Source organism: Choristoneura fumiferana, chromosome 12 (genome assembly GCF_025370935.1).
Source record: "Choristoneura fumiferana chromosome 12, NRCan_CFum_1, whole genome shotgun sequence".
Classification (NCBI taxonomy): Eukaryota; Metazoa; Arthropoda; class Insecta; order Lepidoptera; family Tortricidae; genus Choristoneura; species Choristoneura fumiferana.
This window is the reverse complement of record NC_133483.1, coordinates 5,119,539-5,135,526: the sequence shown is the minus strand read 5'-3', so window position 1 is coordinate 5,135,526 and position 15,988 is coordinate 5,119,539. Positions and strand designations below refer to the sequence as shown.

General features: G+C 36.0%; 1 protein-coding gene across 21 annotated transcripts in view; it reads right to left on the bottom strand.

Moving 5' to 3' along the window:
- Positions 1–14,409, bottom strand: part of LOC141433150 (alaserpin-like) — a 41,180-nt gene extending 26,771 nt beyond the window's left edge. For all 21 annotated transcript variants that reach the window (XM_074095033.1, XM_074095028.1, XM_074095029.1 and 18 more), the window contains exons 1-8: positions 14,298–14,409; positions 4,060–4,154; positions 3,260–3,403; positions 2,246–2,449; positions 1,352–1,450; positions 1,136–1,276; positions 818–1,027; positions 107–251 (exon numbers count right to left, since the gene is read on the bottom strand). In XM_074095033.1, coding sequence (XP_073951134.1) covers positions 107–251; positions 818–1,027; positions 1,136–1,276; positions 1,352–1,450; positions 2,246–2,449; positions 3,260–3,403; positions 4,060–4,154; positions 14,298–14,316 — 1,057 coding nt within the window. In that variant the 5' untranslated portion in view covers positions 14,317–14,409. The remainder of the gene's footprint in view (positions 1–106; positions 252–817; positions 1,028–1,135; positions 1,277–1,351; positions 1,451–2,245; positions 2,450–3,259; positions 3,404–4,059; positions 4,155–14,297) is intronic.
- Positions 14,410–15,988: the final 1,579 nt, after the last annotated feature.

The window sequence follows — 15,988 nt, the reverse complement described above, 5'->3', positions numbered from 1 at the left end:
TCGGGTAAAAAACCGGAACTCCTCAATTATCATAAAAATAAATTCAGACACCGCGCACTATAAAATCGCATTGTATGGGGTAGGAAATAATTGTTGTGAAGCTTACCGTTAGCAGCGGCAGCTTCGGCTCCTTCCTCATTGACTTCAATGAAAGCCTTCTGGATGGCATTACTCACGAACAAGCCAGATTCGTTCTCCAAAAGATTATTTAACCTGGCTGTGGCAGAGTCAAACAGGTCATTGACGCCAACCTACAAAATAATTATACAATAAGTTTACAAAAAGTATAGCAAGCAAAAAAAAAACTTGTATTAAAAATGAAAATTTTAACAGAAACTTATTCATTATTAACATTGTTTTTTTGGTATCTTTTTTTGTATTTTTTATTTCAATTCCAAATTTTCCCATATCGATCCGTTTCTCGATGAGGGCTACAGCATAGATGTCGCTAGTGTCGCTGCTTAAGTGACTAAATAAGAAAAACAGGCTGAGATATGTGGTGCATATGAGACATTCGTGTTTGTACCGTTGTCCAGCGATGGTTAGCGGTATAGCACGCGGCACATAATGCAACGCGGCAATAAATATAAATGATAAAAATGTATGTATGTATGTAACATAAATGTGCTTCGCTACTTTGTCACGACTAAATGATTTCTATTTCTAGTTTTTTTCAAATAATTTTAAACTTTATTGCCATAGCTGAGCAACTACATAGATAAGAATCTTATCGGAAAATTTATAAGGACCTAATCCCCTATAAATCTTTAGACGCACAAAAGAATAGCAGATTTGTAAAATATAAGGTGCTACTCACACTCATAAGGATCTTTTTGAGGTCAATTTGAGTTTCGATCTTGAATTTTGGAAGATAAACATTGACTTCTACTTTGTACATGTTATCAATAGCGGTTTCGAGCGCAGATGGAACCTTCAGTTTCTCCTGGAGAGCGGGAAGACCATCGATTTCATTCGGCAGAATGATCAGCATTGAAGCTTCTTCTCCTTCGTAGGGCAGTTCCAACAGCTAGAAAGACAAATCCAATAAAGTTATTATTTACCTTTATTTTGCATTGATTTTTGTTTAAAAAATGTTTATTTCAAGATTATTCGATAGAATATTTTAAAGTAATACCTTAGCGTCGAGTTCATGGCTTTCAGCGAATTTGAATTCAGCCTTTTTGAACATAGTCGGGATTTGAACTGTCTTATCTTTGGACACATGGAAATCACGGTCAGTTGTTAAAGCCTTGTCAAATTTGTCGAGCCAACTACCCTGGAAGTAAAAAAAAGCATAACAATTAGAAACTTCATACGTTGTAACAACTTTGTGTCGAATTTTACAACTTACCTTGAAGTAAAGAGCATTAACGAGAACTGCACGAGTGTTATCGCTGAAAGAATCGGAGTTAACCAAGTTCTTGATTCGGTGGTTAGTATGGTCTTCAACCTGCAAAGTAAAATTAAATTCATTGATGTATCAAACTATCTGCTTAACACAAACCACGGAATGTCGAATGTTTTGCTAACAGATCATTAAAATATATCTTCTTTTCGCAGACAATTTTTAGCCGAATAATGGTTCGCAGAGTGATTAAGTCGCAGAAGAGTTGATACAGTTCAATACAAACATCTCTAACCTAACCTAAACTTTACTTGCCATGATGGTCCTCTTAATTTAATATAAGAATAATCTATCACCTAAGTTTAGACGTGTCACTAATCTGCAATACCCTAATTTTATTATCTATCCCCAAGCAGCCATCATATATTATATATCAAAACTGTCTCTAGGTATGAATAATCAGATGAAAGTGAAGTGGATTTATAGGGCAGGTTCCAAATGACACGGAGATAGATCAATACTTCTTTTATTAGTTCAAATCACAACCTGTCCTCTAAAAAGCAAGCCACAGGCAGCAATAATACATTAATTGTACCTAAAAATAGTAAATTTCTCACCTTACAAATCACACGTACAGTTTAACGAGTACGATCTGTTTTAATTATTTGCCCGTGTTGCAGCCGTAATATACCCCATTAACATTATTAAATTTTATTGACCCCGATAATCACGTCTTAAATCGAGTTTAGCTGGACACGTTTCGGGCTAATCCGTAGCCCTTCCTCTCAGGCCCAGCACATACGGTGAAACGCAACTGCACCGTGTACTCACCGCTGCTGCTGCGTGCCAACCAACCAAACCACTACGCTACCATGTCTTTGTTATTTTGTTGTCACTTACCCACTCGTTGATTTCTTTAGCAGCAGGTTCAGGTTCAGCAAAGTCGATGTTTTTGAATTCTGAACCAAACACACTTTTCGAAAGAGCGCCGAAGTCCTCCTTGATTTTAGCGTCAAGAGGCAAATAGATCTTATTCGCCATTTTTAGTTCAACTCCTTTCACGGCGCGAAGACGCGAGTTCACGAGAGGAAAGACTTCCTTGGTCTGAAATAAAGAAAGGAAAATTATTAAAACATCTAAACCTTTAGTCGAATGTGATATACGTTTCACATATCTTGATAACATTGATGAGTAGTTTGTCGATAAAAAGAGCACTTCCTTTGGTGGTAATAAAAAAAAACGAAAATTGTATCCATCTCACCATCAGCGTGGACATCAAATACCTGCGACAGGTATCTCAAAAGAAAATCTTTGTTTGATTCTGTGTGTTAATCACTTTCATCATCATCATGTTAGCCAGAAGATGTCTACTGCTGGACGCAGCCGACGGTTTCTGCGATCTTTACCAGCTCTTCGAAAGCCATTGATCGATCCACGTCCAAACATTGCCTTCGCAAACTCAGAACCTTACGGCTCCAACGGATATCAAATAAGTTCTAAGCGCAATGAATGATGTATTATAAATACATCAACACAGCAATTGGCAATGGTAATTAAACATCGGTACGAAAACAGCGAAAGTTTTCTTCGAACCCCTCAATGTCAATGATAGAGACGGGACATTATTACCTACTTCAGAAGCATTAACATGTTCAATGGTACACAACTTCGCCATGGATATGACGACGTTTTAATGCAGTGTAAGTTTAGCTATTCAAATAGGAAACGCTGCCATCATCTTTGGGTCCTTTCCTAAGGGGGCTACCTACTACCTACTTTAAGCAATTTGTTTTAGTTGTAGATTATTTTTTTATTTTGTGCAAGTATTTTAATTTTGGGTTATTTCATTTTAATGTAAACAGTTTTAATTAAATTATTTTTCAAGTTAAATAAAAGCTAGTAAAGTTTACTTACCACGTTGTCGTTAGGCAGGCCGATCACTTTGAGTATCTCGTCGTGGGAATGGCCTACAGACGCCAAAGCCAATTGAGCTAGTGGCTGCATCACGGAGAAGGCCGACATCACTACACTCTCCCCAGGCTTTTCCTTAACTACCTCCTGTAAAGATGGTTTGGAATTTAAATCGTCGCTTCGTTCATTTTACTCAAATACATTGGTCTTTCTGTTGGCCGGACCTAAGGAAGGCTATTTCAGCGCTAAAGAACTTTCTTCCGGTTACAAACCATTATTATCTTGTGTTGTTATCTATGTTGGACGAATTGGAACAGAACTCTCCCCATACATGCGAGGAAGCTCAGTTTGTGAGACTGATATAATGGTTTATGCAAAACCCACCTACATACCTCTTCCATATAAACCAACGCACCTATGTCTACCACGATACAAGACTCTCAAGCATTTCAAAATTTATAGGAGGTAAAACGAAGTTAAAAGACATCGTGAACAACTAGTTGTCCAAACAATTGACGTACTAAAAAATGTTTAAAAGTAATGAAGCTATTTCACTACTAATTTTCCCAAAAAACTCCCCCACAGGCTCTATAATATCATTTAAATAATCCCTCCATAGGTCTAACTGCTTTCTTTATATCAGACTGTGGTAAAATGGTGTAAAACATTACCACCTGCCTTCACCTGAGTCGAATAAAAATGACGGCTTCAGTATTGACCTCGAAAAAAAAATTGTCTTTAACTCCTTTATAGTTGGTGTTTTTTCTGTGTTGTGAAATAATAATCGGTGTAAAAAATCTTACCTCAAAAAACTTGCTAGTGAAGACGTTGTTGCCATCATTGAGAATCTTCTCAATTTCATTATTGCTGGCCAAAGCCACTGCCATTACGGCGGACACTGTAATGAAATAAAAAAAAAATTGAAAATTACAAATATTCAGTCGATTATCAGTACAGTTACATTCTAGGCATGTTTGCAAGTTATTTTGCTACCAACAAGAGTAAAGGGTTAAAATAAGTTAGAGGTTGACCAATTTTGTTGTAATATTCGTATTACAATCAGAATTTGACCTAGATTCTCAAACTAAAGAACACTTTGGTCAAGCGTCAATTATAGGGTTAATGTTGCTGCGCCAGAACAAATCAACTACTTAAGTCTTTGTTAAAGATTGTTCTTTTTAATACAAGATTTTTTTGCTGACTATTTTTTGTTGACTGTACTTGCATTGTTATCTAAACTAAATTTCTGACCAAATTAAAAGTTGATTGAGAAGTTCAGTCCTGCGGAGGCCAGGATTGGCCGGAGTACCAGGATGCCAGATTATTTGCATTGTCATCAGAGTTACGTATCTAAGTAAACCAAATTCAAAGTCAATCTGGCCACTGGAAATGGATCAAAATTCAGTAGTAACTTAGTTCTACCAAATTGGAGGGTCAGGAAACAATATTATAACATAATAACAAAACCACACGTGCATTGGCGCTTGCGCAGCTGCTGGGCCCTATTTCACCAACTTTGGCAATTTGTCAGTGACAATCTATCCTCCTGAGTCCTGATATATTTTATATAGTAAATTCGGCCGTTGTTCTTAGTGTTAATTGGTCCTTTATAAAGTACGCGAGGACTCAGGAGACTATTATTTATATCAAAACTTAATGATACTTAATTATGTTGTGAAACAAGAATATTTTTTCTAGTCGACATTTTATTTGTAGACTTGTCGGTAAATCTTGACATAACTTGACATGACATTAAAATTTAAGGTTTGTGTTAAAATTGTAGTGTTTCATGATTAACAAACGCGTATTTTCAAAATGATTATCTATGAAAGTAGCAGTCGCATCTGTCAGCGTGGTGAAAGAGGGCCCTGGTACCTACTGTGTGCACAAATGAGGGCGAGGTGTGGAGCAACACTATCACCATAGTACCGGCATTCCAGAGATAAAGATTGCCATCTGAGCAACTAAACGAACATGGAATGGGGCGAACGATGCAGAATTGCATGAAACAACATTTTTTTCCGAAATCTCTAATTGTCGACAAAATGTGTGTAACTTGTAATCCATCAATACAATACAATACAAAGACTCTTTATTGTACACCAGACATAGTAAGCGATACAGAAAACAGATACACAGAGAAAAAGTTACAAAGTGAACAATAGGCGGCCTTATCGCTTAAGAGCGACCTCTTCCAGGCAACCTTTTTTACAGAAAGAAGGACTAGTTTACAACAGGTGGTGCATCAAAAGTAGATCAGAAAATTTAAACGTAACAGAAACCACTACGAGTATAATAATTTTAATTGTGAAAGTTTTTAAGTCCGTTTGTTTGTTTGTAACCTCTTCACGTTTAAACAACTGAACCGATTAGATGAAATTCAGTATACATATCTGTATACTTTTCAGCTTCAGCTTCAGGGTTTAAGTCCTGGGGAATCTCAAAGTTCCAGCGGGATAGGGATAAATAAACGAATTCTACGCGGACGGAGTCGCCGGCAACAGCTAGTGTAAGTAAATATATAAAACGCCTTTCGTGAAGTCGCGCCATCTATCTACTACCATAATGAAGAGGGTAACTTTGTTTCTTTGTGTAAAGGAGGGATGTATTGTAGCGTTATTTTAAATTTTTCACAGAAACACTATTCAGATTACCAGAGCTATTTTTATCCCTGGAAAGTAGGTAAGTAATTACACAAACCTCCCGTAAGATGTAGAAAAAAACGGGCAACAACTTTGCTTAATTTTACATATAGGTACTTAATTTATGTTACCAAGTTTTTGTACTTTATTTTAAAAAACAAAAAAATAAATAAATATCACGGGACAATTCACACCAATTGACCTAGTCGCTATCTATGCCTGTGGTTTTCCAGATTTTCATATAAATGTGTAATATCACAATTACAGGAGCTCAAAAGTCGACAAAAAACAGATGTCAACTTTGCACGAGAATTACAAACTAATAAAGCATTTCAACAAAAATCTAAAAACCACAGGCATAGAATATATAATGAATATCTTGATTGTAAAACATCATTGATTTCTGTGCTATACTTTTCCTATAATATGAGGACAATGAAACCCAAAATTCAACCGCTCAAATCTTGAAAAGCCTAGCCTAGCTATCTCGATATAAATTATGGACGTCGTTGCGGAAGGCATGGCGGGGGGACGGCTGCGAGCGCTTATGTCACGAGCGATAAAGACAGCAATATCCCAAACGAATACCTAACGCGGCCGCGCGGCGGCAGGGAAACTTCTCTTAAATATTTGCCAATGCCATTATTTCAGATCTTTCTAGAAAGCCTGGGAAATTATTGGTACAAGACACCTCTTCCATCTTATATATGGTGTATTCCATCTCGTGGTTCTGACTCAGTTCAATTTACCCTTCTTCATAAACATCCTCTTACTCATCCTCCTCATCTTATACACACTAGATCGAGACAATAACAACCTGTATCCTGCTGAGCCAACACAATATTGTGATTAAATAAAAAAATCTCATGTTGTGGTTCTAGTAATGATGGTTAAACCGTCGTTACAAACTAATGTGCTATATTAGGCTTTTTTTTCATTTGTATGCACGATCGTATTTTAATTACCTCACCGAAATACTATATCTACATTGGGCTTCAATCACTCTTGCTGGCTCGAGCTGAGGCACCGACTTCAAACTAGTAGAAAATTATTGTCAAGGTTTTTGAAGCCGGTTCCATTTTTTTATTAAAAAGTTTTTTTTTTCATGGTTTTGTAGTGATTTGTAGCCAAAGTGCATCTCACAACGATTCAAAAGCTCAAAAACGGCATACTTAGGTATATTATTTTATAACAGAGTACTGGTACCTATGGTCTTCTTTATCAGGTCCTGTTCAACAAATGATACTTTCTGAATATAAATACTTGACTTGGTGTTAAAAACGCTAAAATCGCTATAGGTGTGCTTTAAAAATTAGAGGGTTGCCCTCGATTTCTCTAAGATTCCATCATCAGATCCTGACTTGGTGTCAATGGGACCTCGGAAGTATGTGCTTTAGAACAAAAAAATACTTTAAATTCGCTTAAAAACACACAAAAAAAACATACGGACGAATTGAGAACCTCCTCCTTTTTCGAAATCGGTTGAAAAACAACATTCAATTAATGTTGATTTTATCATACAAGCAACATCACAATAACAAGACTGCAAATGGTAGAGGAAAATTTTCTTGTAAGTAGTTACGCAAAATCAACATAACATAATGTTTACGTAAACCTGATTATTACATTAAAGTAAGTTGGTAGTTACTTCTAGTAGGTATAAAATATTGACCTATGGAATTTTATCTTTAAATTGAAAACAAATACTCGTATTAACTGTGAGAAAAAAAGAAGCCTTCAACTCCAGCACTAGCGAACTCCAACACTGGCAAATGTCATTGTGTTAAGATTATGTATTGTACAATGTTATAGGATGTATTTTGCCAGTGTCTTTTGTAACGGTGATGTAAAGAACTAAAGACGCTTTGTTGTATGATGGCCATTGAGCATTAAATGATCGTGTTAACTTCCCATTGTCACACGCCGTAGATAAACGCGCAGGAAACAAATAGATAATGTCAGTATTAATCCAGTTCAGACCCAAGAGTGTAATTTTGACAAATGTTCAAGTTGAGACTTTGGTTTCGGAAGCATTACCTGAAATCTCTCCTTGTAAGAGTATCACGCCCGGTTCAAAAGTCCCCAAAAATTAATTGCTTGATATTATGCACCTATTTAAGCGTATAAGTTAAGAACAGCTGCACTTTTTTTTTTTTAAATTTAAGATGGGGAGCCTATGTTTCCTTTGAACCAATGGTTCTGTTTTCTCTCCAAAAGCAGTGTAATTTAATTTTGATCTCTTTTTACTGATAAATACACTCGTGCGAAATTGTGCAGCTGGCTAGTTCATTCATCACCAGTAATAAGTTAAAAAGCAAAGTCTCTCAAATAACTAAACTGGATTTTAATAGACTTCCAAGATACGATTACATACGGTATTACAAGTGAAGCTACTAAAGTATTGTTAATTAGGTATTGAAAAATGAGAATCGAGAGTTTTAAAAAACAATCTTATCATGATGTTTTATTTAGGTGCTTTATTTGGTTTTCGGTAGGTATAGGTCAATCAGTAATATCAGTTAATCAGCTTCGTGCCTTTGTAGTAGGTAAACTTATTTTGGGTTGAATAATTATGTGAAAGTGACCACCGAATTTTGTAAAAAGATAAGTTTGAAAAAGTCAGTTTAGTCCTTTACTAAAAGCGATATTTAAAACACACGGTCGTAATCCTCATTAGACTTATGATTATGAATGCATCTTATATTCAGTTTAACAAATAAATACTATTATTACTACTGTGTTACAATGGCTTTGTAGGTTATTTATTGAGTATTTATTCGAAGAAATGCCTGTATAATATAAAACAAAATAAAGGTAACTAAAACTACATACAAACTAAAATTATAAATAAAAAAGTTGCCCAAAATCACTGCCAGGTGAATGCACAAGTTTCTATAGCAACAAGGTTTTTAATGGTCTACATATAACTTTTTTTATACAATTTGGAGTTGTCATTAGCATAATAATTTGCATACCCACAAGACATGTCTACTATAAACAAAGTTGTGTGCGGACTGTAAACATTTCGAGTTGGCATTCGTTCTAAGAATATCGCAAGCTCGTTTACATCACAGACATAAGGAAAACCGGTTAATATTAAAATCAATGTGCAGTTCTATAGAGTAAAAAAATGACAGAGAGACAATTCAATATAAATATATATAATATATATATATATATATATATATATATATATATATATTCGAGGTAACAAAGCGGGTAGGAAAAATATTTTTAAACTAGTCAAGTGCCTAATAACTATTGATTTATATATTTTCCTTATCAGATAATACAACTTCTTGCTAATATTATAAGTTGAAAGTTTTTATGTCTTGAAGTTTGTTACCCTATTAGGTAAAAACAGTTTCACGATCACTAGCACTTTCCTCGATCAACGTATTGGCGTTGCCATACAACGAGGAAACGCGGTCAACTTTTGTGATATTTGTAAATATAGATTTGTAGGATTAGAGTTAGTTAGTTTTAGTTATTTTTTATTTATTTCTGTTAATTATTGTATATATTATTTGTTTGTTTATAAATAAATTTGCCTGTTTCACGAATTTATATAAAACTAGCTGTTGCCCGCGGCTTCGCCCCCGTTGTAATTTTTCTTCCATAAAAACCTTCTCCTGACGGTAAGAAACAACAAAAAATCGGCCAAAATAGGATTCCGTAGCCATTACGAAAAAATTAAGTAATATTTTTCCAAGGATTTCGTATTTTATACGGAATCTTCCAAGTTTAGGTATATTTTATACCTTAGACTGCTATTTACTCATAAACTACTAATAATTCTCAAGCAAACTTAGCCGTTATAGTTTTCCTTCAAAGTTTGATATATTTACTACCTACCCTCCTAAATTTTTCCAAATTTTTTCACCCACGGTTTTGTTTTTAGAGGGGGGGGACGCTCGATTTTAATTCACCCCCCTTTACGTCTATGGCTATTTTTATTTTTATTCTTTTATTCTACTATTTTGTCGGCATAGTTTACATATTACAGCTTTCTAGACAGACAGACAGACATGGGGAAACTATAAGGCTTCCTTTTTTGCCATTTTGGCTACGGAACCCTAATAAAGTACTGTTTACACCAAAAAAATAAGTTTTAATTCACGCTATCAAAAGAGATCCTTTCCAAAGTGTATTATTTTAATACAAAACTCTGAGAATCAAAATCTGCATTTGGGGTACGTTCCGTTGCCGTTTATGAAAAAAATGTGGCTAACGTTAGCCTGAATTGTTTCAAATTTTTCCACCCACCGGCTTAGATTTTAGAGGGGGGGGACGCTCGATTTTAATGAAAATTTGCACTTTCAAGTTGAATATTTCGCAAACAAATCAGTGAATCGAAAAATCGTCTTAGCAAACCCCTAATGGTCTAACGATACCCCACACTATAGGGTTGGATGAGAAAAAAAATCACCCCCAGTTTACGTCTATGGAAGGTACCCTAAAAAAAATCTTTTTGAATTTTTAACTGTACTGTTTTGTCGGCATAGTTTATTTATATATCCATGCAAAATTACAGCTTTCTAGCATTGATAGTCTCTGAGCAAAGCCGGGGACGGACAGACAGACAGACTAAGGTATAAAATATACCTAAACTTGGAAGATTCCGAATAAAATACGAAATCCTTAGAAAAATATTAAGTATTTCATTTTTTCGTAATGGCTACGGAACCCTATTTTGGGCGTGTCCGACATGCTCTTGGCCGGTTTTATTTATATAGATTTGGCACACTGACAGTTATCTCCGGAGATTGTAACAGTTCTGGCAGGATAGTAATAAATAAATTCGTGGTAGACGAAGACGCGGGCAACGTCTACTAATATTTAATGTTATGCCTAAGACAGCAATCTTCTTAAAGTATCTAAAGTTATATTTTATAGCGTGGAATGAGCGAAGTACGCACTCTTGTCCAATCTAGTATCATTTGATCATTGTCAAGGGAATCCCAACTCTGAATGTCATTGCCATGCTCATGACTGAGTTAGTCCGCGCCGGTCTCGATGACATCATACTGGCCAATTGAGGACTTGTTGTTTTATGTGTATTTGTTTGTTACGGTACCGAAGTATACAGTCGTAAATTTAATGAAGCAGGTTAGAACTATAACCAATCTGCACCGTGAAATCAGAGATAAAAAACAATAAATTTAAAAAATCGAAACCCGACTGCGTTGAAAAATACTATAAAGAAGAAAACAAGACGTGGAAGTAGTGGTCTAGAACTCTGTTAAGTAGCTAACTTAAACTTCAACAGTCGGGACCCATTAGGTACTAAGAATTTTTGAGCTGTCGCGAATGGGTTCCGACTGTTGAAGTTTAAGTTAGCTACTTAACAGAGTTCTAGAACACTACGTCCACGTCTTGTTTTCTTCTTTTTAGTATTTTTTAACGCAGTCAGGTTTAAAAATAGGAAAATGGGAAATAGGAAATTTATTATTTTATTTAATACTTGTTTGATATTTCTGTGAAAACGGTAAATAAAAATTGACTTGTTAATATTTTTGTAATCTGTTTTTAAATTTCTTCATTTTGATACCCTACTCGATAGGTCTGATTAAATAAAAAATTTGAAGACACAATTTGCCGCCAAAAACCCGCCATTTTATTTTTATAAGAATTTCATGTTTCCAGTATCATTAAGACGAATCCAATGATGTATAATGTATCAAAATCGGTTCAGCCGTTGAGTAGTGACGAGAGGACATACATACATACGGGTCAAACACATAACCCTCCTTCTTCGCAGTCGGGTAAAAAGAGTGCCAACATGTTTCTCTTGATTAATTTACTATCGATAAAATCTGTGACGTTGATGCGCAGTAGATAGTTGTTAGAGTTAGGTCTAAGCTGCTGATGTGTCCTGTAGTGACGCGTCACAAATCACCACGACACATTGCGTCAGACAAGTGAAATTGACACGAAAATCGATAAAGTTTTGATAAAGTCGTTTAATCGTGAATCCAGTGTTGTTATAACCCATTTGAATAAACATAATTTCAATACCTAAATCCTTACTAGGTACCTACCAGGAATTGTTTAAAATAACTTTGTGGGTGGGTAGAAATTTTTACCCGAATAAAGAAATAAATTTTTCAAAATAGTTGTGCATTTAACTGAAACATACTATAATTATTGCACGATCAGCATAAGCTAAATATCTTGTTGAATAAATAAAGCGTTTGGTGTTAAATAAAAGTAAAATGTACCGGGCGATATAAAAAAAAGACCCCTTAAGGCCCTAAGGCTTAAGAGTCCCTTAGGGCCCTTCTGACTTTGTTAAGGTTTACTGAGATATACTCGTTTTTTACCCGACTGCCCAAAGGAGGGTTACGTATGTTTACGAGGATATGTATGTACTATACGAAATCTCTATGCTAAACAATCACAAGTCAAATAAGTGTACCATGTAGATACCAATGATACCAGTGTAGCTCAATTATAATCATCATCATCATCATCATCTCAGCCGAAAGACGTCCACTGCTGGACATAGGTCTTTCCTAAGGCTCTCCACTTAGACCGGTCAATTATAATCACTTGAAAAAAAATAGTTGTTATGCAGAAATGTTATTTTTAGTGGTCAACGTGATACTCATGAAAATAAAATAATATTCGCTATCTAAGAGAAGTCAACAACGGATCGCTTCTTAAAAAAGGGTTATCGTTATCTCTTCCTACCTACAAATATCATCTACCGTGGCCATGGCATATTGTGCTATGATGTGGCTATCCATTAAAATACCACTATCCCAGTTTGTTACCTTATCACGTCTATAACGCTGAACCGATTTAGATGAAATTCGGTATAGAGATAGTTAATTAGTCAATAGAGTCCCGGGGATGGACATAGGATAGTTTTATCCCCGGCAAATTGCAGTTCCCGCGTGAAGGCGATAAATGAATTCTACGCGGACGAAGTCGCAGGCAAAAGCTAGTATTTTTATATTTGTCGCTTGCGCCTGGGCCTTTGACATGTTACAAAACTCCTCATACCGTAGAATTTTTATAAATCAGCTTTACGGGCCATCAGTAAATTAAGTAATATAAATTTCGGTAATTCTTAGACCCTTGCCCTTGTCACATTTCATCATCATCCCAGCCTATACGTCCCACTGCTGGGCACAGGCCTCCTCTCGGAATGAGAGGGCTTGGGCCGTAGTTCCCACGCGGGCCCAGTGCGGATTGAGAACTTCACACACCATTGATTTGCTTCGCAGGTTTGTGCAGGTTTCCTCACGATGTTTCCTTCACCGTAAAGCTCGTGGTAAATTTCAAATGTACCTAATTTCGCACACATGAATTCCGAAAAACTTAAGGTGCGAGCCGGGATTTGAATCCACGATTCTCTGCGTGAGAGGCCATAGGTGAAACCACTCGGCCACCACGGCTACACTTCTTACTATGAAAATCGCAATTATTCTGTTCTTGTATCACAGATCACCAGAATCTCCAACCTACCCCACCAGGGTCTGAACCCAGTACCAACTGATTACTTTTATAATCCTATCGTATATTTTAAATTTCTAAGCTACGTAAATGTAAATAACCTAACCATAAAAAAACATTTTCATTTTGCTGACTGTACTTTTTGTTGACTGTACCTGCATTATCACCCAAACTACATTTGCATAACAAATTTCAAGTCTATGCTATTAACCGTTGAAGAGTTCCGTGCTGCGGAGACGATCCTGGCTGGACTACCAGGATGTCACTACTAGATTATTGTATTGTCACGCGATTAACATAAGTGTTCCAAATTTCAAGTCCATCTGACTACTGGAAGTTGATTAAATTTGACTTGCAAGATTTGACTACAGACAGACAGAGACAGATCGACAGGACAACGGGACAGGTGAAACTAAATAAAAGCTTGTAAAATAGTCTGGTATATTCAATGAATATTCCAAAAAAACGGTAAAATTTTGTCAAGAGAACACACCTACCCTCTTTCTAGACTTTTTTGGTTTTCAAAATTACAACCGTTGAAACTGGTACTTATAGATAAGCTACATTTATGCTACATTTCACCTAATTAATTTAAAACAATTTTGACAGCTTTATTACTTAGGTACTTATTTAACACTTATAATTAACCCGAATTAAAAATATTATAATAATTTGTCAACAAATTGGCCAGCATTTTTTTTCAAATTTGAAATGTAGCTTCAACAAGACCCGGTGTTAAGGATTCATATTCTAAAGGACATGATTATAATCTCGATCCGAGTATAGTACAGTAAAGAAAAAGAATACAGGTAAGGTCGTTTCGTTTAATAAAATTCAAGATAATCCCTGTTATTAATGGTAAAACTTAGGATTGGTCACGTTGCCGGTTTAGTAAAAATAAAAATAAAAAGAATAAATAAAAAATACAAATAACTCACGTAAAATAAAAGTCTTCATGTTGCTACGCAGTGTTACTCGCACGCTCCTCGAACACCAACTAACCGACTCCGGCAAGGCTTGTTCTTTATAAGTGAGGCAAGGTTCGTATCACCGCAGAGTCTACCGACAATGGGTCTAATATTCACGCAGTTAGATGATGCATACAGTCGGGGTTTTCTGAATAAATTTATGAGAACGACCGGCATGATTTGACATTTTAAATAAAAACTATTTTAGGAAATTTATAAAGCCACAGTTAACTAATTGGGTACATGTATAGTATACCATATAAGTTTGCTTTATTGTTGTGCAGTGCACCTTATTTTCTTTTATTATCATTTTATATACAAACCTTAAATTGAATATATAAGTTTATTAAATACTAGCTTTTGCCCGCGACTTCGTCCGCGTGGAATAGTAACTTTGGGAAGTATTTAATTTGTTTAGGATACTTATTCTGCCACTAATAGTACGTAGAAACTTCTACGGTTTACATTGCTATAAATATAAACTTTTTTTTTGTTCTTCCATTCTTTGGTAAAACATACATATTATGCGGGTAGCCATATTTTAAAAATACGACGTGTATTCTACCCTGCCAACACAAAAAGGACTAATTTTTCATAGTGAACTCTTTTTTTATGTTATAGGGGGCAAACGAGCAAACGGATCGCCTGATGGTAAACGATTCATCCATCATCATCATCATCCAGCCTATATACGTCCCACTGCTGGCACAGGCCTCCTGTGAGGGTGACTGTATTATTATAAAATGAAACAACTTGCTTCCATAGAGTGCATCTGCATTAAAGTATTACTAGTACGTGTTGTTCTGCGTAGGGTCGAGCGGCGAGTAAGTGGAATATGTGAGCGCGCGGGTATTTAAATATTGTCGCTTGCGCGCGGAGGGAGGGAGCACGGTCGATCACGATCGAGCCGCGGGTAGAGGACCAATGGGAAGCAAGTAGGAGAAAATTGTGTAATGCTGAGTGGGGATAGTGTGTGTTAGTTCGTGTTACTGTATAGTGTGGCCTGACAAATGCATTTATTTTCATAAAAACCCTATATATCTATTACATGGCACATAATATAATTAAAATATACAGGTAAACAAACAAATCAACAATCACAATAAAAATAGGAAAATAAAGTAAACAAAACAAAACGAATACTAATCTAAATATCTATATTTACAATATCTTAACCTATTTCCGACACCTCCTCTCAGAACAAGAGGGCTTGGCCATTAGTTCCACGCGGGCCCAGTGCGGATTGGGAACTTCACACACACCATTGAATTGCTTCGCAGGTTTGTGCAGGTTCCTCACGATGTTTTCCTTCACCGCATAGCTCGTGGTAAATTTCAAATGTAATTCCGCACATGAATTCGAAAAACTCAGAGTACGAGCCGGGGTTTGAACCCACGACCCTCTGCTTGAGAGGCGATAGGTCAAACCACTAGGCCACCACGGCTTAATAAACGATTACCGTCGCTTATTACACTCTTGACACCTTACGTCCTTTACTGTAAGTTAGGAGTTAGGAGGTGGATTATAATAAGAAGGCATTTCACTAAGCATAGCTACACATAATATCCCTAATATATATAAATTTGTTTGGAATTCCTTACGGAACTTTCATCCTTACTTTCCATTAATCTGTCATCTCCCAGGTTACAGGATCAAAGGAA